General features: G+C 39.3%; 1 protein-coding gene across 1 annotated transcript; it reads left to right on the top strand.

The window, feature by feature from the left end:
* Positions 1–1,225: 1,225 nt before the first annotated feature.
* Positions 1,226–23,388, top strand: LOC147852588 (regulator of telomere elongation helicase 1 homolog). Its single transcript, XM_087333266.1, has 25 exons — positions 1,226–1,444; positions 2,191–2,420; positions 2,580–2,719; positions 2,930–3,011; positions 3,120–3,270; positions 3,383–3,545; positions 3,615–3,788; positions 3,869–3,987; positions 4,105–4,156; positions 4,257–4,398; positions 4,480–4,634; positions 4,807–4,898; positions 5,072–5,176; positions 5,318–5,386; positions 5,497–5,583; positions 5,661–5,720; positions 5,801–5,916; positions 7,512–7,569; positions 20,589–20,694; positions 21,253–21,342; positions 21,555–21,634; positions 21,715–22,206; positions 22,335–22,480; positions 22,558–22,643; positions 22,726–23,388. Exons 1-25 carry the CDS (start codon positions 1,343–1,345, stop codon positions 22,830–22,832), a joined length of 3,204 nt encoding a protein of 1,067 aa, XP_087189392.1. The 5' UTR covers positions 1,226–1,342; the 3' UTR covers positions 22,833–23,388.
* Positions 23,389–23,670: the final 282 nt, after the last annotated feature.

Below are 23,670 nucleotides of genomic sequence, written 5' to 3'. Positions count from 1 at the left end.
CAGTGCCCACATTCAGTGTGCTTTATGTCTCAGTATGAACATTCCGCCATGGTCGTCATAGTCAGAATTCGTAGCATAGTTTGTGAGTTGTCTACTGGTTGAAGCTGGCTTTTGTTTCTTTTTTCGGCACTCCTCTTCATAGTGGCTGAATTTTCCATAGTACTTGCATTCGATCAGGCTGTTTTGGCGACTTGGTCTGGCATCATAACTCCCCCCTCTATCAAACTCCCTTGGTGTGTTCCTAGTCGAATACGAATTTCTAATGGACGTATTGACATTCTCCCATTTGTACACGCTAGGTTTAGGCCATTTTTGTAAATAATAAGAAGGGTACTTGCCCTAAGTCAGATAGACCTTCCTTTCTGAGGGATGTAGGTGTTTCCAGTCTCTCTCCTCTTTAATACCACAAATGACAATGTTCTTTGATCGTCGTTCACGTTCTTTCAATTCTCGGACATCTATCCTTTAAATATTCTTCTCTTGATGCATCACATGAATATTAGATGAGTTTGATAACACGTACATCGGCCCATGACTTCGTTGTACATACATTTTTCATCTCACTTACATCTCGCCTGATCGTGTCCAATTTTTCTTCTTTTAATGCTTCCTTTAACTCAATCTTGTTAAGGTGCTCATTTGTTTCAAAAGAATCTTTCTTACATTCGTGAATCTTATCTTCAAGTTTTGCAACCACTTTCTTGAGACTTTCATTCTCAATGACAACAATTTGGAGCTTAGCATTCTCTTTCATTAACGTCCTAATCTCTTCACCTTGCTTGTATTTTTGGTATGAGACACATAGGTTTTGGAATCACAAAGAAGTGTGGAAGGTTTTTTACTACCAAGGTGATAAATCCAACAATGCAAAAACATTATTGGAAGACAACCACTACATGTGGTTGGACAAAGCATGGTAATTTCCATTACCAAAAGCCTAATCATAGGGATGCATGATTCATTTGACAACATAATGACAAACTTGATGGTAGAGGTGTCATGTCACAAGCAAAGATCAAAACATATGGCCACGTGTCTCCTCGATTGTAAGAATTTGTTTTACATGGAGCCCTATGAAATCATGCATCTTAGAAGGGCAACAACATATCCACTCACCAACACATGTTTGAAACACATGTGTCTACTCTTCTTGTCCGGCTAAAGAGTCGACCAGTATGAATGATTATTTCGAGAGAGTTGAGTTTGAAACACGTTCTTCGCTTCTTGCATTCCCGCTAAGCCGACTCAGGGAGTGTGAGCAGAGAATCAGCTTACGTGCGTGTTGTGTAAGAAGGAGAATCAGAGGAACAACAGAGGAAGAGGGTACGAAAGGGAGGGGGGGATGCCTGAGTACAGGGTCAGTGGCATCCATGTCAACTTCCCATTCCCTGCATACGACTGTCAGATCGTGTACATGGAACGTGTAATCGAAGCGTTGCAACAGGTATACAACCTTTCTCTTTACCTTACTTAGCTCAGTTTATATATACATTTATATACATACCTCTATGCATATAATACACACATACATTATGTAGGAACAACTTCAATAATTTATTCATGTTGGGAGAAGTCCAGAGTTTAAGTGTCATTGTACATGCAATATTTGAAAATTTAGCTTATGAGAAGTTTGGAGGTGTTTAGAAAAAATAAAAAACGATCTAATCTGGGGGTATTTGGTTCTGATTAGTTTCTACAAATTTAAATGAAGGTTTATTATCTTGAGATAAAAAATATTATTTTTTAAAATTGTATTGATGCGATGTTGATGGAGTCTCATCATCACGAGTTCAGGGGTAATGTCTTTGTAATATCTACCAGAATGCATGAGACTATCTATGCTTCAAAAGAGAAAATATAGAGCGTTAACCTTTTTGATGGACTTACATTATCATAAGCTCAGGGATATTGTCTTTGTCATATATAGATGAATGTGTGGGACATTATATTTTAAAATATAGAGCAATTTGGCTTGGGTGGACTCTCATGATCATGAGTTATGGGACATTATCGATATCATACATAGATGAATGTGTATGAGACTTCTGGGCTATATTGTATGCATGCCATACATAAATGAATTTGAGTTGAGATATTCTTCATTACAATAACAGATCTGGAACATCTGTTGCTCAAAGTTGTGTATATATGAAGCCATTTTTAGTTCATTCAATTTGTTGTAAATTTCAGAGGCAGAATGCTCTGTTGGAGAGTCCGACAGGCACAGGCAAGACACTTTGCTTGCTCTGTTCTACTCTGGCTTGGAGAGAGAGTTTGGGACCAACAATACTCAAACCAATTCATGAAATGGGTGATCCAGATTTACCTTTCAAGCCGAAGCTTCCGACCATCATTTATGCATCCCGCACTCACAGTCAATTGCAACAAGTCATCCGTGAATTGAAGTCTACTTCATACAGGTCTTTATACTTTGTTCCGAGTAGATTCATTCTCACGATATCGCTTTGTAGAAAATATGCTCCCTGTAGGTTTTGGACAAAATCTGAAACAGAAACTTTTTCTTCCACCAGTAAATAAATTTCCCCTGTTTCCAGTTTTGATTTGGACTTCTTTAGCAGGCCTAAGATGGTTGTTCTGGGCTCTAGAGAGCAAATGTGTATAAATTCTGATATCAAGCAATTGCGTGGAAGGGTTCAAAACCAGGCTTGTCGTGCATTGTGCAAGTCACGATCTTGCCATCATCAAAACAGAGTCGCTGGTACATGACATGATTTAACTATAGCCTTAGAAATCTTAGAAATTGCATTCTTAATCCAGTCAAAATATATAATGCATTTCTTGAAGGCTTAAAACAACCTTGGTGCTGGTTCTATTGGGTTAAAGTATATGATAGTTGCAAAAGAGGGATCTTGTACACTGAAGGATAGTTCTTACAATCTGTATATTGTGTTGTGATGATTCTATTCAGGATATTTGCAATCTTATCCTCAAATGGGTGAAGAGCCTTTTGATATAGAAGATATTGTCAACGTTGGTAGAACACAAGGACCGTATGTTCTACATAACCTCTTCATAAATTGATTTATGCTTTAGGAGTTCCGTCATGATGATATTCTATGAAGAGCTTAGAGAGCATGTTTTTGCGTCAAGTTTTCCAGGTGTCCGTACTATCTATCGCGGGAACTTCACAATTCTGCTGACATCCTATTTGTTCCTTACAATTATTTGATTGACAAAGAAAATAGAAACTCATTAACAGGAATTCATTGGGAAAATACTGTGCTCATATTCGACGAGGCTCACAACCTGGTAACCGGACTGATTCTTGTGATATATAATTTGTTACATATTACTAGTCTGATGCTACTTAAGACACCTTGTTTTTTCTTAGTTTATGTAGCTTATGAATTTTATGATACAGGAAAGCATCTGTGCTGATGCTGCATCATTTGACTTACCAGCATCACATTTATCTGCGTGTGTTGCGGAAGCGAGGCAGTGTGTGGATCTTGCATTGATCCATAAGGGTCGAGACAATTCATCTGACACATCTGTTGATCCTGAAAACTTTGCTATTCTTAAAGGTGCTTCTTATTTCAAATATTGCATTAAGAAAATTTTAAGAAGATTGATGTAGCTGCTTAATTTTGCAGCACTCTTGATTGAGCTGGAAAAAAGAATCAACGATTTATCTCTCACAGCAGAAGCTGGGTTTACACGACCTGGGCCTTACATTTATGATTTTCTTGCTGACATAAAAATCAATCAGGATACAGTCAATATGTTGCTTGACACTATTGACCATGCTATGAATTTACTGGAAGATGGTACTTTATGTGATCTTACTTCACTATTATTATGAATGAAATAAGAAGTGTTTATAATTTGTTTCTTTGGAGCAATGCAGATTTGGGATCTGTTAAGCCACAGAAAAGGCTTGGTAATGCCTGCCGTCTCCAAGCATTGAGAGATGCCTTACGTGTTATATTTCGGGGAAAAGATAAATCGCATGCAAGTTGTTATCGGGTTAGTGATACCTCGTTAGGTGTACCAAATGTATTTCTCATCATCTTGCTCTCTTCCTTAACATAATAATATTTTTTTCTGAAGGCGTTCATATGTATACTTTTAATTTTGTTCCAGTTTCATGTTCATGAGCCTTACAATCAAGAATTAGATAGAAGTCAACACAAAGGTGTGTCAAACTTATCCAATGCAAAATGTCCAACTTATTGCATTCTTTTGTCTCTTTTCAATGTTACAGTCGACTAATCTAAATCAAATGCATAATGCAGGGTCAAAAGGTCGGACATTGAGTTGGTGGTGTTTCAATCCAGGATTTGCTATGGAAGAATTTTCCCAACTTGGTGTTCGCTCTATAATTTTAACATCTGGGACATTGGCACCTCTTGATTCATTTGCCCTTGAACTGAAACTGTATGATCTAACTTTCTTCAGTGGTTATTGATGACAATCTGTATCAAAGGAAATTTAAGTTGCCTTTAAATATGTGACTAGGCCATTTAATGTACGCTTGGAGAACCCTCATGTTATTGGACATGACCAAATTTGGGTGGGAGTGGTGTCTACCGGACCATCTGGACGAGCCCTAAACTCCTCATATCGAACGCGAGATACCTTGGACTATAAGGTTGATCTTGGGAATACAATAGGTATAAAATGAGGCCATTGCTAAGTTGGAACACACTTGCCTGACATTACTTGTGCATGAAGCTCTACAGCCTCAGAGACACTGATCTGTGACACATGGAGGGGATTGATTTTCGTTTTTAGTGCTTAAATTTTAGAAACTAAAGAGAAAACTAACATGGTTTTTATTTGCAGTGAATTTTGCACGCATTGTTCCTGATGGCCTCCTCATCTTTTTCCCATCGTATTACCTTTTGAATAAGTGCATTGAAGCCTGGCAGACACCGGTTTGTGCTTTATTAAATTGTTGATGAGATCTCACTACAAATGAACTATCACTTTCTTTTCTTTCTGCTTAGTTGTATGTTAATAGTAAGACCTGTAAAGTGGTAAGAACTGCCTTCCTGCTTCTAGACAATGATGATTAAATTGACATGTTCTGACTGTCAAATTGTGTCAGAATTTGGAGCTACCAAAAGTGGCTACTATTTGGGAAAGAATTTGCAAGCATAAACAGCCTGTGATAGAGCCGAAAGAATCAGCACTTTTCAACCATGCTAATGAGGTTCTAGTCTCATGGGATTAATGTGTTTGCATCACGCATACGACATGTTCGATGCATTTTATAGGATGCATTTTTTTCATGTAAGATGACAATCTGCTCTTGTTTATAGATCCTTTAAATGTTTTTCTTAATACATTTCAGGATTTTATTACAAAATTGAATGATTTCAGCTCCTCTGGTGCTATTTTCTTTGCTGTTTGCAGAGGCAAGGTCTGTATTAATTTGATCAGCCCTTCGTTTGAAATGATATGCTTTCCTTGTCTTCAAATAATGCCGTAAAAATTTTCATACTCGAATGCTATGGAATGGAAGTGTTTCAGGTTAGTGAAGGCCTGGATTTTGCAGATAAAGCTGGGAGGGCTGTTGTAATCACAGGCATTCCATATGCAATGAAGACAGACCCGAAAGTATGATGTATACCCAAAGCTTAGAAATTATCTTCTTCAGGAAACATGAAGTATAAGAAAAACACTTACTCATGCAGGTTAGGCTGAAACGGGAATATTTGGATGAGCAGTGTCGTCTTCAGGCCAATAAAAAGAAGGTATCATCTGCGACGAATTATGTCCATCATTTACTTATTACAGTATTATAGTTGATGGGAACTTTAAGCAATGGCGGCAGGCTTTGACAGGGGAGGAATGGTATCTACAACAAGCCTCCCGGGCTGTGAATCAAGCTGTCGGTCGTGTCATACGGCACAAGAAAGACTATGGTGCAATTATTCTTTGTGATGAGAGGTATGTGTCCTGACTTCATTATCTAATACTGCGAGAAATTGGAGAAACTTATGTAAATCTCTATAGAAAATCTGGAATCTAGATCCATTTCTGATGGAACCTCGGGTATAGGATATAAGAGTGTCAAGGTATAACAGATCTAACTGCATTTTATCTTTAGATTAATTCCATTCAAGGTGGATGGTATTTTACAGCTGACTGCAAAACTAAATGCACTTCCTTTTGGACATTTTAAACATAGCAAGAAGCTAAACACAAAAACCAAGATTCTGATTAGTAACGTCTATCGAGACTTTCCATTGGGAATAAAGAAGTTCTTTACACTGTCATAATATCTGAGGCAATCATTGAAAAATGAATATGATGGCGTGATGCAAGGAAAATGATTATTGCCCTAAAATCCAGTATTCTATAGAGATAACAATCCATTTGATTCCCATAAACTATTCTAGAAATCAGCACACTGTATTATTCTTCTTTCCATGATATGGCCATAGTATGTATATTATTTATTTTTTGAAGGTCTGGCTCTTTATCCTTGTTTTAGTTTTACCATATATCTATTTTTGTGTTTTCTTGGAATAGTGTGAGACAGGGATATCTCTGCTAAGTGCGAAATATACAAGCACAATCCGTAGTGTTGCCCTCTTTTTCACTTGCCATTTTCTCAATTTACTTTGCCAGTTGTCAGATACTATAAAGGTAGCCACATTATGCGATCTGTGGAGGCTATGTATGAATTTGACTGTAATACAGATTGTTTTATTAAGAAAGAAAAATTTGGCCGTTGCTCCTGATTCTAGAAGCTTATTATTGTCTGCTTATATAATCAGACTGATGATAAAAAAAAGTCTTTAAACAGTTGTTGCAGATGGTGTCAATAGAGTGAATATTAATTTGAAAACCAGATAATAGTACACGACATAAGGTTCATTATCTACATTGTTTTGATAATTTGGTTTCTCCGCAAAAGGTTTCCGATAGATCGGGCAATATCAAATTGTCATGCAGGTAGGCCTTGGCCCCGTGGACCATGATCTTATCACTCTTTCCAGCAATAGATAAAGGCCATTATCTCCCACCAAGCTTCCCTTACTTTGGCGACTTTACCATTCGGGATTGACCTATGCTAGAGATTTTTTGAAGACAAAATTTAAAGTAAATATGAATTGAGAATCTTACATGTATAGATGACAAGATTCTTTAGTCATGTCTTAGTCTATTTCTATTTCTATTTCAATTTACTTTTTTGCATTAATTTTGGTTTGTTCTCAAAGATGAGACACCGTTTTAAGATCTAATCTCTTATTTAGTCTTATAGGTCATTTTGGCCTCTTAAAAGACGTTAATTCATCTTTCTTTCTTTCTTTCTTTCTTCTCTCTTGCAACTGAAATTGTGAATTCAGAATATTCTAGTATTTTAACGGTATAACCCATAATCTATGCTTGCATCCCTTTCCTAAATGGCAAAGGCTTGTTGTAAAATTTTGAACTAGATGATCATGGTTTAGATCCTGCATTTCCAATGTAGTTCTTGGTGTCAAAAGAATTAATATTCTCATTCTCAAGCTGAGGAAAGTTATGTATTCGTGCAGGTTTGCTCAAGGTACTATGCAAAATCAGATGTCTCTTTGGCTTCGACCTCATATTAAGGTATCAGGTTTCCATGATTGTATCGAAATTTATTGAAACAAATATTATTATCAAAGAGATTAGTTAGATATGCACTATTACCTCTAGAAGAAAGAATCTGCCAATTGTGTCATCAGGGAGTGAAATCTGAAGAACATTCCGTTTACCATTGTACCGTTTTGTGTAAAATGAGAGAGAGAGAACATTGCCTCACTAAGCAAGGCTTTGGCCCACTATGCAAGGTAATGGAATATGAGGATCAACGATGTTTAGGGCTGTTCTTCCTAGAAGTCAAGAGACACAATGAGAAGTTGTTGAAGGACGACAACACAACCATGCAAGCTAATCAACAAAGAACAATCACAACTTTCTTTGTCCCCATCACTCCTACTCATGCTACAAGCAATCAAGGGCTATACAAATGGCCCCCCTAACCTGTCATTGCGAAGGGGTTACAATAGATCGAGCATTAGCAATTTGCCGTAAACGTAGGCCTCGGCCCGTGGACCACAATCATGTTAGATATAATCAATGATCAGCCCCAAGTTGTAAATCTATCCCCATATGTGCTCTTAGAGTGCACATTTTGTGATAGCGCCCCAAATGAGGAGCGGCTAGTGTGCAACTCGACCATATGGGTCGATAAGGTGTTAATCTAGGAAACCGTAGATGCGTAGGACACAATATATTTAGGAAAGAGAGAAATAGATAAAAGGATTGGCTAATCAAGTCAGCTAGAATATTTTGTGGGCAAGTTACGATGTACTTAGTCTTGAAGTATGCGTCATTGACTTCAAGATAAGTATTATCTAGCACTAGCCTGTACCTAGGGAGTTGGGTCATATTAAATGACAAGTCAGTTGACAGAAAAGGAATATCTCCACTACTGTCAACTGACTTGCACATATATACTAAGACCAAACATAGATTATAAGTCACTTTTCTCACACAGTGGTCAGATTGATCATTAGTCCCCACTAATTTTGTAGTGAGCCGGTCCATATCCTATCTAAGCTCTAAGGTGTGAGCGCATGGGAAAACTACCATTTTGAACTACTCTCATATGTAATAGAAATTCTGTTTTCATATATCCATCTCTGCAGTTGTAACTCTATATACCTATCTACTCGATTCTCAATATTTCTAATATGGTATCAGAGCAAAGAGGTTGATCTAGATTAGGTATATACGGGTAGTTGCTGTCTAGCAACAGAGAGAAATAGAGAGAGAGACAGAGTATCAATGGCCTTGTCCACGAATGTTGCAGCTGCTCCATTGCGCATTCGCCCACCTCCATTGTCTGATGGAAAGCTAGATGGAACCAACTACACTCTATGGAAGTTCAAAATGTCTGCCATTTTGGATTCCTACGAGTTGTTGGAAACAATCATGGGACCCACAGGGGGAGACCCTGAGCCCATGGCAACCTTTGACCCTGCACACCCTACCACATCAATTCCTCCAAATGCTGATCTACTTCGAGCCTGGAAGAGAAGGAATGCTGATGCGCTATGTACCATAGTCACTGGTGTATGTGACTCCGTACTAACACTAGTGCAACATACAACTAGGGCACATGAAGCTTGGAGCATATTGGCCAGCCAGTATGAGACCAGAAACTATACAAGGATACAAAACCTCGAAAATCAGCTTGCTGCAGAGAAGCTCGCTGATGGAGAGAAAGTAGAATCCTTTGTAAAAAGGATTAAGGATCTTCAAGATCAGCTGGCGGCTGTTGGAGTAGTCGTCTCTCAAGAGGATATGGCTCGTCGGTGCATTCGAGTACTTCCTTTCAAGTATGATGGCATTGTGACAGCATTGAACACTCAGGTTCGACCCACTCCTTTAAAATTTGATGAACTAAGTGCAATGCTGCTTGAAGAGGAGCTTCGGCTGAAGACAAGAGAAGAAAGGGAAGATTCAGCATTTGTCTCTAGGACTAAGGGTGAAGGGGCATCCAATTCAAACAATGCGAATAGGATACCGAAGAAGAAGAAGTTCAATGGATCGTGTTTCTACTGTGACAAGAAGGGTCACACAATCAAGGATTGTCGAAAGAAGATGGCGGATGAGAAGAATGGTTCTAATAAGACTTCTTGGAGAGAGCCCGAGTCCGCTAACAATGTCGTAGATGAACTTGAGTTATGGGTCGCAACTGAAGAAGTGTGTTCTTCAGTTGACACTCAAGTTGTTGATGAGTCTTGGATTCTCGATAGTGGAGCATCCCGACATATGACCAGTAATCGTGACTGGTACAGTTCTTGGACACCTCTACAAGAGCCCATCAATGTTGTGGTCGGGAACAATGCTCGATGTCCGGCCAAAGGAACCGGAACCGTCTCCCTCAAAGCAACGACCGGTGGGACAAAGCATCTCTCTCAAGTGTTGTACGTGCCAGATCTGAAGAAGAATCTACTGTCCATTTCTGCACTGACTGACAAGGGTCTTGATGTTCGATTCAAGAAGTCGGGTGCAGAAATAACAGATTCTGCTGGCAAGGTTGTAGGAATAGGGGTGAGGCGCAACAATCTCTATGAGCTGAGCGCGTTTACCATTTCTACTGACCACAGCACAAGTACCAACACAAAGCAATGGCATGAGAGATTTGGGCATCTCAACGTTGCTGTGTTGAAGGAGATGAAGAAGTCGAATATGGTAGTTAAGTCATGTTTGTGATGCTTATATGATGGGCAAGCATCAAAGATCAGCCATTCCAAAAGAGAGTCAAAATCGGGCAAAGACTCCTCTACAGCTAATACACATTGACCTCTCTGGAAAAATGGTGACTCCTGCAATGGGTGGATCTCTCTACTATATGCTAATAGTCGACGACTTCAGCAGAAAGATGTGGGTTTACTTCCTTCGGGAGAAGGCTGAAGCTTTTAAAATCTTCAAAAGATGGCATAAGTTTGTCGAGCGAGAGTCTGGAAAGTTAGTGAAGGAGCTACGCTCTGATCGAGGTGGAGAATTCTTATCAATCGAATTCTGTGAGTATTGCAAAGAGCATGGAATTAAGCGCCAACTTACAACTGCCTACACCCCACAACAAAATGGCGTTGTCGAACGTCGAAATCGAACAGTTGTCGAGATGGCTAGGTGTATGTTGAAGGCACAAGCGCTGCCCGACCCATTCTGGGCTGAAGCAGTGAACACAGCAGTTTACATCCTCAATCGGAGCTACACGAAGGCACTTCAAGGGAAAACACCCCAAGAAGCTTATTCAGGCAAGAAACCTTCAGTGCTGCACTTCAGAACCTTTGGGTGTATGTGCTACGCACATATTCCAGATGTGAGCAGAAAGAAGTTGGATGCTAAAAGCAAAAAGTGTATCTTTCTCGGATATAGTGAAGAGTCAAAGGCCTATCGACTCTACGATCCAGAGGCAAGAAAGATATTGACAAGCCGCGATGTGGTGTTCGATGAGGAACAACCACAGCTAGCTGAGAACAACGATTCTCAAGTTATCTCATCAACTGAAGAAGTATTTTACCCAATCCCGACCCATTATCCAAAAAAGGAAGCTGAACCATCTGATGGTAATGGTTCACTAGTTCAGCCTATGCCAGTCCCACATGTAAAGAAAATACCTAAGTGGGCTCAACAACTCTTCAATGATCATACTCCTAAAGTTGAGTTTCCTGAAACTTCAACTGATGGATTACGAAGATCAAGAAGAATACAGGAGCAAGGAAGAACCTCTGACCACATTGTCAACATGGCTCTGATGGTGGACATCATAGGCTCAGTGAGTGAGCCGACCTCGGTGGAGGAAGCTATGGCCGACCCGAAGTGGAAAGAGGCGATGATATCAGAATATGATAGCATCATGAAAAATGACACATGGGAGTTGGTAGAGAGGCCAACAAAGAAGAAGGTGATAGGCACGAAGTGGGTATGGAAAGTAAAGTATAAAGCTGATGGCTCTTTGGAGAAATTCAAGGCCAGGCTAGTAGCGCAAGGATACTCCCAAATTGAAGGGTTCGATGTACAAGAAACATTTGCCCCGACAGCTCGCATGACAACAATTCGAATGGTCATAGCGTTGGCTGCTTCAAGAGGATGGCCGATTTATCAAATGGATGTCAAATCAGCATTTCTGAATGGGCATCTCAAGGAGGAGGTATATGTGACACAACCACCGGGGTTTGAGATACCGAATTCAGAAAACAAAGTTTGCAAGCTGAAGAAGGCACTATATGGTCTAAAGCAAGCACCAAGAGCTTGGAACAAGAGGATAGACAGCTTCTTACGATCAATCGACTTTAAGCAATGTGCTTCGGATGCAAGTATGTATGTCAAAATGAAGGATGGGAAACAAGTCATCATTATCATTTACGTGGATGATCTAGTACTTACTGGTGACCATGAAGAGTGCATTGGCCAAACACAAGAGTGTTTGAAAACTGAGTTTGAAATGACAGACTTGGGGATTCTACACTACTTCCTTGGAATTGAGGTTTGGCAAACCTCGGTCGGCATCTTCATGTCACAAAGAAAGTATGCAACAGAGATCTTGAAGACCTTCGGGATGATGGACAGCAAGTCGAAGTCGACTCCAATGGAGTCAAACTGCAAGCTATCCCAAGAAGACTCATCACCAATGGTTGACATAAGGAAGTATAGACAACTAGTAGGAAGTCTAATTTTCCTATGCAACACTAGGCCGGATATTTGTTTTGCAGTCAATGTGGTGAGTCGATTCAGCAACAAGCCGAAGGAGACTCATTGGAAAGCTGCTCTACGTGTATTAAAGTACATTGTGGGTACTTTAAATTATGGAATCTTCTACAAGCCAACAATTGACCAACTTAGTGGATATTGCGACTCCGATTGGGCTGGAGATAGTGATTCCAGAAAATCAGTTTCTGGATATTGTTTTTCAATAGGATCTGGAGCTGTTTCATGGAGTAGTAAAAAACAACCAACAGTGGCACTATCTTCAACGGAGGCAGAATACAAAGCAGCATGCATAGCGGCATGCGAGGTAGTTTGGCTAAGAAGAATCCTTATGGATGTGGCAGTCCCAATAAGGACGGCAACGGTATTGAGGTGTGACAATCAGAGTTGCATGGCCATTGCCAAGAACCCCGTATTTCATGCACGTACTAAACACATAGAGATTCAGTATCACTATGTGCGGGAGCTAATAAATGATGAGATTGTGGAGCTTGAGTACTGTCCAACATCAGAAAATGCTGCAGATATCTTCACAAAGGCGCTTGGAGCAGAACAGTTGCAACAACACCTTCGACGACTAGGTGTTGGCCCAATTCCAAGTGAACTCAATGGGTTGATCATTGAGGGGGCGTGTTAGATATAATCAATGATCAGCCCCAAGTTGTAAATCTATCCCCATATGTGCTCTTAGAGTGCACATTTTGTGATAGCGCCCCAAATGAGGAGCGGCTAGTGTGCAACTCGACCATATGGGTCGATAAGGTGTTAATCTAGGAAACCGTAGATGCGTAGGACACAATATATTTAGGAAAGAGAGAAATAGATAAAAGGATTGGCTAATCAAGTCAGCTAGAATATTTTGTGGGCAAGTTACGATGTACTTAGTCTTGAAGTATGCGTCATTGACTTCAAGATAAGTATTATCTAGCACTAGCCTGTACCTAGGGAGTTGGGTCATATTAAATGACAAGTCAGTTGACAGAAAAGGAATATCTCCACTACTGTCAACTGACTTGCACATATATACTAAGACCAAACATAGATTATAAGTCACTTTTCTCACACAGTGGTCAGATTGATCATTAGTCCCCACTAATTTTGTAGTGAGCCGGTCCATATCCTATCTAAGCTCTAAGGTGTGAGCGCATGGGAAAACTACCATTTTGAACTACTCTCATATGTAATAGAAATTCTGTTTTCATATATCCATCTCTGCAGTTGTAACTCTATATACCTATCTACTCGATTCTCAATATTTCTAATAAATCATCACCCTTGTCATGGACAGAAAGGCCATTATCTCCCGCCATTGTAGGTGCTTCCCTCGCTTCAAGGACCTCTCTCCATTCTGGATAGGCCTATGCTAAAATCTTTTGAAGACCAAAATTACACCAAAATTACCCTATCAGAGTTGAGAATCTTACATATGTAGATGATGAGATTCTTTAGTCACATTGTCGTGAAGCTCACACTTCACGAGGTGAAATTGGTGGAATTGTGGGACCGATGGCTAAGATTAGCAATAAGGGGCAACGTGTGAATCAAACGTCCAAAGCCTAAGTCGTGGCCTTGTATATTTGGGCCATATTTGTAAATTGAAGAAAGGATTGGTTTAATAGTAAGAAAGACCATTCTTATAATCATCAATGAATATAAGCCCTATATATTCAAAGCCATATGTGTAATTTGAGGGAATGATAGGACTATATTTGAAAACGGCCATTTTTAGAAGGTTCTAAAAACTATATGGAAACTTCTTGAAAAGCCTAGGGGCACCTCAATCAGTGAGCAGCCTATAAAAATCACTTAGGGAGGGGGGGATCAATGAAGGAAACAAACAAGGGAAGAAATCAACCAAAGATCTGAAGTGAAGTAGGCAATAACATTAGGGAGGAAGAGTGTATAGTGAGGAGGAAAAGTGCCTTCATGTGTCAAGTAGAATTCAGCAATGGTTCAGTTCGGTTCGAGTGTCAAACTCAAACCACAAAACCGTTTAAACCAGAACTGTTCAAACCGAATTGTTGCGAAAAATTCAAGCTCAAACCAAATGGTTTAGACATTTTCAAACCATAAAACCGTTAAAACCACGGTTTCGTGGTTCAGTTCAGTTTTCAAGTTAGGTTAAAATTTTAAAATTTTAAAATTTAAAGTTGTTTTTTTAAATATCAAAATTAGGCTTAAAAATGAAAGGTTGTTCAAAAGAATATTTAAGATAATAATCGAGTGTCAACCCTAAACCCTTCAATCCGTTTTAACAGTTTAAACCATGATTTCAAACCGTTTAAACCGGCAACCAATAATATGATAAAGGCTCAAACCGAACCAAACCGAAACTAAACCATTTTCAAAAACCTGAACTTGAACTGAACCTCACCATATAAACTATTAATCCACGGTTTCACGGTTCGGTTTTGTTCAAACAAAACCATTGCCGATTGCTACTGGCCAGTGATGATTGAGACTTTGAATCTCCCTCCCCTCCCAATGTTGGAGGGTGGCAGCTCCAGACCTGCACTCTCATTCATCTTTATTATCTCTGTACTACATTCTCTCTCTTCCCAGATTCTTTTCTCTCTAGAATCTGTAACTCTTTAAATGCCTTCTCTCTCTAGAATCTGCATTGCTTTAAATGCATTTTGTTTCTTCCACTTTTTCCAAGATATTCCCTTTTTTTATTCCTAGTTTATTGTACCTGTTTGGTAGTACAAGAGTCTCTTAACTACCAAACAACCATTCCCAATTTTGTATAAATAGGTTTATACCAGCCTCTTTTGTAAGGAGATTATTTTCTGTTGCTACTTAGAAACAAGCACAACTCTTTGGCTGTGTCTCTACTCTTTGCAACCATTTTTTCTACTACTGTCTAACAGCCTTCTCACAGCTTGGCTGTGTCTATTTTGTTCTAACTCTTCCGTTGCTGCTATTAACAGCTTTTCTCACATGGTATCAGAGCAGTGAAGTCTCCATATCCTCGGCCTGATTTTTTTTTTTGCCAAAGAGCACACAGACCTCTCTTCTTTTATCCCTCCCTCCCAACATTATAGAGGAGGTTCTCTTAGCAGCCACCCTCCCAACCTACAAAGGAGGTTCCCTTTTTTCTTTCCCCCTCATCTGAGCCTCACCTAGCATCTAGGGAGAAGTAGAAAGACCCTGAGCATCTACTTACAACTGCTGTAAATTGTCCCGCAAGGTTTGGGTTTATTTTCTTGTAGAAAAATTGCAAGCCCTCTCAAAATTTCAAGAATGGGTAGCTCTCGTGGAGAACGAGACATCAAAGAAAGTTCGAAAGATCAGGTCGGACAATGGTGGAGAGTTTATCTCCCAAGCTTTCAACCATTTCTGCTCTCAACGAGGCATTGCTCGCCAATTTTCTACACCCAATACTCCTCAACAAAATGGAGTCGTGGAAAGGAAGAATTGGACAGTCCAAGAGATGGCTCGTACGATGTTATCTCAATCTGATCTTCCTCTCTTGTTTTGGGGTGAAGTTGTCAACACAACAGTCTACATCATCAACTGCTGCCCAACAAAAGCAATTGCTGGAATGACGCATGCAGAAGCATTTACAGGTGTAAAGCCCTCAATATCTCATTTTAAAGTCTTTGGTTGTGATGCTTATGTTCACATTTCAGATCATAAACAGACGAAATTTGAGTCCAAAACCAAGAAATGCAAATTTCTTGGTTACAACACACAATCTAAAGTGTACAAGTTATGGGATTTAGAGTCAAAGTCCCTAGTCATCTCTAGGGATGTTCATTTTGTGGAGTGTCAACTGGATGATTCTAGGATTTCACTTGAGTTCATGGTTGAAATCCCAGCTCCTCTGGAATCTCCTATTTTAGACGAAGATGTCTCTTCTTCATGCCCCCCATCTCCTCCTACTCAATCTCTAACTTCGCCAACAATTCAATCCTCTCCCTCAACTCCACTTGTTTCCCCTCCCTCTACAAACCAGCTTCCACCACTTCCCAAGTGGATTCAATCCACCATTCGTGATTCTCATCTCTCTGATGCTAAACTTCACGAGTATACATCTGGTTCTCGAACACGTAAGTCACAACGACCTCTTCACTCATGCAACTTTGCCTTATTGTGCACTGTTGTGCAATCAAAGGAACCCACAATTGCAAAAGAGGCCCTTGTTCTTCCAAAGTGGAAAGCAGCAATGGAAGTTGAACTTGATTCCATTGAGTAGAATCATACATGGGAGCTGGTCCCACGGCCTCCACATCGACAAGTCATTGGACTGAAATGGATTTCAAGACCAAATACCATGCTGATGGTACTGTTCTTCCAAAGTGGAAAGTAGCAATGGAAGTTGAACTTGATTCCATTGAGTAGAATCATACATGGGAGCTGGTCCCACGGCCTCCACATCGACAAGTCATTGGACTGAAATGGATTTCAAGACCAAATACCATGCTGATGGTACTTTGGATAAGCACAAGGCACGCTTAGTGGCAAAAGGCTACTCACAAGTCAAAGGAGTGGATTACGAGGAAACTTTTGCTCCAACAACAAGTTACACCTCTATCCGATGTGCGCTTGCATTTGCTGCTCACAACAAATGGCCCATTTTTCAAATGGATGTCAAGTCCGCCTTCCTTAACGGTGACTTGAAAGAGGAGGTTTATGTTGAACAGCCTCCAGGTTTCGAGATTTTAGAGCAGAAAAACATGGTCTACAGGTTACACAAAGCCTTGTATGGCTTAAAGCAAGCTCCCAAAGCTTGGCATGACAAAATTGATAGCTTCTTTCTCTCTCTTGGGTTTCAAAACTGTAATATTGACAACAATCTCTATGTTTTTTCCCAAGATAATTTGCTTTGCTTGATCATATTATATGTTGACGACCTTCTAATTACAGGGTCCCTTGCATCTAAAATCGAGGAGGTCTGCGCTGACCTCAAAATAACCTTTGAAATGACTAATCTAGGACTTCTCCATTATTTCATAGGTATGGAGGTCTATCAATCACATGGTGGTATCTTTCTCAGCCAACATAGGTATCTCAGGCAGCTCCTTGAGACCTATAGCATGTCAAATTGCAAGCCACTCTCCTGTCCAATGGATCCAAACTCAAAGCTATCTCGTGAAGACAATTCTCCCATATTTGAGGATATCACGAAATATAGAAGGTTAATTGGGTTCCTTCTTCACTTAACTTATACCAAGCCTGATTTGTCCTATAGCGTGAGTATTCTCAGCCAATTCTCAACTCCTCCAAGACAAAGTCATTGGCAAGCACCTATTCGAGTTCTTCGGTATTTGGCCAACACACTCGACTACGGTCTGCCTTTTAGAGGCGGCATTGAGCTTGTTGGCTACTCAGATGCTGATTGGACAGGTGATATTGATTCTAGAAGGTCCACATCTGGCTATTGTTTTATGTTAGGTTCAGGCTTGATTTCTTGGAAATCAAAGAAGCAAAACTAGTTTCTACTTCATCGACGGAAGTTGAATACCGCGCCTACTTGGATACTTGCTGTGAGTTGCTATGGTTAATGCAATTATTTTCTCACATTCGTGTTTTGCAAGACTCTCCTATTGCAGTTTTCACCGACAGCCAAAGTGCCCGTGCCTTGGCACATAGCTCAGCATTTCATGGTAGAACAAAACACATCGAAGTGCACTACCATTTTGTTCGTGAATTAGTAAAATCACAAGTCATCAACTTGTCATATTGCCCTACTCAAGTAAATGTGGCTGATTTATTTACAAAGCTGCTTCCAAGGCAAGCCATTGATCAGCTCCTCGATCAACTCAATGTTGGACCGCCGTTCTGGAGCTGAGAGGTGTTGGAGGGTGGCAGCTCCAGACTTGCACTCTCTTTCATCTTTATTATCTTTGTACTACATTCTCTCTCTTCCCAGATTTTTTTCTCTCTAGAATCTGTAACTCTTTAAATGCCTTCTCTCTCTAGAATCTGCATTGCTTTAAATGCCTTTTGTCTCTTCCACTTTTTTCAAGATATTCCCTTTTTTTATTTGTAGTTTATTGTACCTATTTGGTAGTACAAGAGTCTCTTAACTACCAAACAACCATTCCCAATTTTGTATAAATAGGCTTATACTAGCCTCTTTTGTAAGGAGATTATTTTCTGTTGCTACTTAGAAACAAGCACAACTCTTTGGCTGTGTCTCTACTCTTTGCAACCATTTTTTCTACTACTGTCTAACAGCCTTCTCACAGCTTGGCTGTGTCTATTTTGTTCTAACTCTTCCGTTGCTGCTATTAACGGCTTGGCATCTATTTTGCATAATCTCGTGCTCTTTCCCCCAACCATCTCATTTGCTTCTACAATCTCCTGTTGGATAAAATCTCGGTGATTTGATGTTGTCATGATGTGGTGGGTCCAAAAGTAGAAATATGGAAAAGGGGAACAACAATATAAATGTTATATATATTTATATGAAATATTTGATGGAAAAGGGGCAGGTGAGTATTAAATGTGGTTGGTGATGCCTCTTTTACTATTAAAAGGGGAGAGGAGTTTTCATTTTGGGGGTTCTTTTTTTGGCGTTTTGGACGTCTTTATTGTTTAAATTTAGGGTTTCCTCTTCTTCTTTATTCTACTTGGAGTCTAGGATTTGAGAGTGAGTGAGTATGAGAGTGGAGTTGGACCAGCTCTTCTTCAATTTCTTCTATTCTTGTTTTTGGGATTTCTTCACCACCATTGAGCCATCACACTGTGCTAGTGTGTTAGAGGGAAGAAATAAAGTTCGACTACCGGTCGAGGAAGGAAGCTCAAAATGGCATGAGGACACTACATCAACAAAAGTGCATCGTTACTGTTGATTGTAGGCAAGGCCTCATCGATACCACAAAGTTTGGATCCTTATCATTAACTCAATGCTTTTGTTACACCATTAAACACCGCTCGCAATCACTACTAGGATTTTTTTGTAATGACATTGTAAAACCTATTGTAAATTAGCGGTTTTGGTCTTAATCAAGATTTATTGTGTTAATCTAGTGTAATTAGACCTAATTTCGTTCATAACCATTCAAGTGCGTTCGTGGTAAGAGAGAAGTCGAATTGTGACGCTACTGGAACAAGACCCCAACTCACAACTAGCGAGCCCTAGAGTCTAGGAATTCTTCAAGTCTAGTGAGCCCTTGGCGCGAATCAAATACTTGAACATGACATTGCTTTTGTACATTGAAGGGGAGTATGCAAGAGATTACCCACAAGGGGGTTATAAGACTTTTCTCTTGGCATCTTGCCTTCCTTGGTTCAGTTCCCGTGTGATCCCACTCGAATAGCACAAGCACACTCATTTACATGACAATGCGATGAGACTGTGAACTACAGGACAGCATCTTAGTCTATTTCTATTTATTCTGTCGCATAGCTACATTAATTTTGGTTTATTACTCTCAAAGATGAGACAACATTTTAAGATGTAATCTCTTCTTTGGTCTTATAGGCCATTTTGGCCTCTTAAAAGACGCTAATATTTTTTTCTTCTTCTATGTAAAATAGAGGTGTACTCTCATTGTGCTGTAGCCTGTGTTGCTTGACCACTTTTATGAGACTTTTGCGCTTGCTACATCCTCTGTTCCTGGCTTCCTATTCTCACTTGCTCCTAATGTTGTAGGTGCCATTAGACTGCCCCGCCATTACAACCTTGTCTATTGCTTTCATATTCCACTTTTTTGATTGGTGTTTGCCTATACATATAAGTTCATTATGAGCAGTAAAGATAGGGGTTCTTGAGATGCACTTCAAACCCTAATATCCTACCTAAATCAAACCTAATGGAAAAAGGATAACTGTGGCAGCAACAGTCTATAAGAATGTGATTAGAAAATGGTGATTGTGCTTCATTTTTTTTATCAATTTTCTATTAGTCTTAAGCATGAATGTGGTCAGAGCCTAGAGATTAGTTAATGATGACTGTGTAAGGTCTAGAAGAAAGGGTTCATTAATAGAATTGTCATTTTATTCATCCAATAAATTTTATGACCTGACTCGGAACCAAGGAACCGTATTTGACCTCCTACATGTAGGGATGGACCTAAAATTGAATGTAGAATCTTAGATGCATAAAGATTCATCCAGAGAAATGCTATAAACAGATTAAAACTATTAAGATTACATGACAACCAAATTACGATTGCTTTATGGAAACTTTCACTAACAGTACAAAGACAAACTATACATGACAGAAGGACGTCTAAATATAAAATACATATATCTGAAGAAAATTTCTTTTGCATGCTGCCAAGTCAGCGTCATGAACTTATTTATCTCAGAATGAAGTTAGTAGACTGTTCAAACATTTTTCTACCTCAGAATATGTATGAAGTTAATATACTGTTCAAACTTTTTAGAGGTCTTCCTTTATATTTAATCAGTGCTACTCAAAATTTGGGGATGCTACATATACATTGACAAGATTTTTCCGGGACAGATGTAGTTCTGATTGTACCACAAAGCCAATCCTCAATCAACATGAGAATGGTATCTTCTCCCCCTGTATATTTCTTAGTTGGCTTTCTCTGCTTATTATTCTGACAAGAATGGCTTGAATGTATTTTGTATCACACTTAAGGGTTCAGTAACAGTTTTTGGACTAACTTTTGGTAATAACAGTGTTGAATATCCCTTCTGTAGTCAAGTTCTTCCTTGGAACCTAGAAGTGGAGTTGACACAACTGATTCCATGGATTGTTTTCATTATTCACCAGAACTACATCTTTCTATGTCTATTTACAGAGGGTCAAAGCTTGTATGCAGTTATTTTGTGAGACTTAAGAGTTGGTCACGTTCTTTTATATTATATGCAATATATAGCATTTTCTGCTTCTCATTTCTAGTTCCTGCAACATTGGTAAGTAGGATGGTGATTCAAAGTATACTGTTGGGAATTTGTTATTGAGCCAGATAACCATATCTCCCTAATAACTTATATATATTTCAGCCTGACTTGTTCCAAACGTTCCAAATTTCTGCCCATCAGAAGGTGTTTCATGGTCATGTTGCATTAAAAAACTACCTTCACATATATGGTTTTTTGCAGGGATCAGCAGCAAATCATCGCTAAAGCCAGATTTACATTGTATTGTGTCACACAATCAGAGGAATGCAAAATCATTTTACCCTAGTGAAGGCAAGCATTATTCTCTTTAAGATGAATGGCTTGGTGAAGCTGTAGATAAAAGATATTCCTATTAGCTGTTATGGAATATATTGTATGCACACTATTTAACCTTTGCATCTGCAGGAGATATATGAATGAAAATATTATTGTAGAGTCATCTGCATAGCTCATTTGAATTGGAGTAAAGTCATCTCATGCATGTCTTTCAAATGTGGCCACAGGTCAAGGGGTGGCTGAAGTAGAAAAATATTCAAGCATAGACAAGGTTGGATTATTGGGTCAGAAATTCACCCAACCATTTGTAAGGCCTCTCCTCGTTTTATTGAGTCATGTATATACTGGTGGAAGGGGGAAGTAGTTTGACTTGTAGAAATATTTTAGGCACTTGATTCACATTCCACTTTAAATGCTGCATCATTGAGCACTCCGAAGTCTTTGTCTGCAATTCTTGCGGGTTCCCGTGGCAATTCAACAACCAAACGCATATCTTCTCTTGATATTACTCCAGCTAATCGGGCAACTGGAAGTGAAGCTGTTGCAAATGTTTATGGTGGTTTGAAGACAAAAACAGGGTTGCAAAATGATCAAAGTTCAGAAGTTTTTGTGTTAGATGCTATCAACCTTGCTTCACCATCTCCATCTTCCAAGAGGAAAAGAGACTCTGAACCCCTCAAGAACATGCATTCTACAAGTGTACACATTGGCCAAAATCAGGGGGATAATGCTTCCAGGACCAGTTCTTCTGATAATCTGGAGTGTGGTGGGCAAAATCAAGATGGAAAAGATAAGCCTGATAGGAAAGCCTTAGTTAGCTCAAAGGATTCTGTGAAGGGTGATATAAAAAGCAAAAATGCTGCAGACTTCTTGAAAGAGGTGTTCATCCTTTTTTCTTTTTTAATGATAGGCACATGGCTCTAGTTTTCACCACAGTGCCATCCAAATGTATTAGGATGTTGATGCAGGTAAGTGAATTACAGATTAACAATACATTCTTGTATTAGGTCAAAGCACATCTCAGTTCTCCAGAATACAAAAGATTTTTTGAATATATGAAGGGCTTGAGACAGCAACTTACAGATATGAGAACAGTTCTGGAAGGTGTTGCAAATTTATTTTCGGCCCCTCAACGTCTCTTCTTGTTGCACAGGTAACAGATAATGTTTGTCTTTTACCGCAAATTAGGAAATCTTCATGAAGCCTTATGCATCAAAATTGTGATTCTAGATTTTGCGATTTTGTCCCTACCCAACACCAAGAGCTTTATGCACAATATTTGGCTGAGAAATGTGCGGCAGTGGAGGAATTGTCTGGTATGTAGGCATTTTACAGTTACCATGAAAGATTTGGTTAATCATAACGGGTGGTGGCTCTTATTGGATGTTTTGATGTCAGGTCGAAAATTTCCTGGGGATAAAGAATCTGTGGATGGTCAGAGATATCCTGCTTTACATGGGTTCCCATCCAGAAGTCGTAAAAGACCTGAACGTTCAAATAATTGATGAGTAAGAAGAAAATAGCTTTACTCATCATATTGTTTTACCTCAGTAATTGTAATGTACTGAGAATGTCTTCGCTAAATGCTGCAAGCTGATGCAATCGGCATCAGCCAACCATTTTGACTGTGGTCAAGCTGATTTAAGAAGAATAAAAATCTTGCTGCCACTAGAGATGCTTTACTGTATTTGGTTTAACATCACTATTGCAGCTATTGTGAATTATCTTGCTCCAAAAGTAGCGTTGTCGTCTATGAGGAGGCCAAATTTGACCCATGGGACCACGATTGCATCAGCCAACCATTTTGACTGTGGTCAAGCTGATTTAAGAAGAATAAAAATCTTGCTGCCACTAGAGATGCTTTACTGTATTTGGTTTAACATCACTATTGCAGCTATTGTGAATTATCTTGCTCCAAAAGTAGCGTTGTCGTCTATGAGGAGGCCAAATTTGACCCATGGGACCAAATAAGCATATATTGTACGTGACTCCTTCCTAAGAAAGAGGATTTGAAAACTCTTCATGTGGAGATTATGCAAACACCCTAACCCTCACCCTATTTATTGGTGGGGATTTGAGAATGTGTTTAGGGTTTAGGGTTGTTATCATGCTTGTTTAATAAATCATCGTAATTATTGCAAATTACCTTGATACCTTGCATATCTCCATATGAGGGTGATGATGCACTACTGAAATGCCATCATTAGGCAAATCTGGATTTGCCTAATGGTTGCAAAACTGTGTTGAATTTTCATTAGACCAAGAATTAATCTTTAGATTGGCCAAGATATTATGATTCTAGTGCTACAATGTCAATGGTAGAAAATCTTTTATGATGCAACT

The sequence above is a fragment of the Azolla caroliniana genome, unplaced genomic scaffold (assembly GCF_043228905.1).
Source record: "Azolla caroliniana isolate FFs.n. ecotype wild unplaced genomic scaffold, voAzoCaro1.0.p SCAF_17, whole genome shotgun sequence".
NCBI lineage: Eukaryota > Viridiplantae > Streptophyta > Polypodiopsida > Salviniales > Salviniaceae > Azolla > Azolla caroliniana.
Note: the sequence above shows the minus strand (reverse complement) of the source record. Positions and strands in the feature narration are given on the sequence as shown.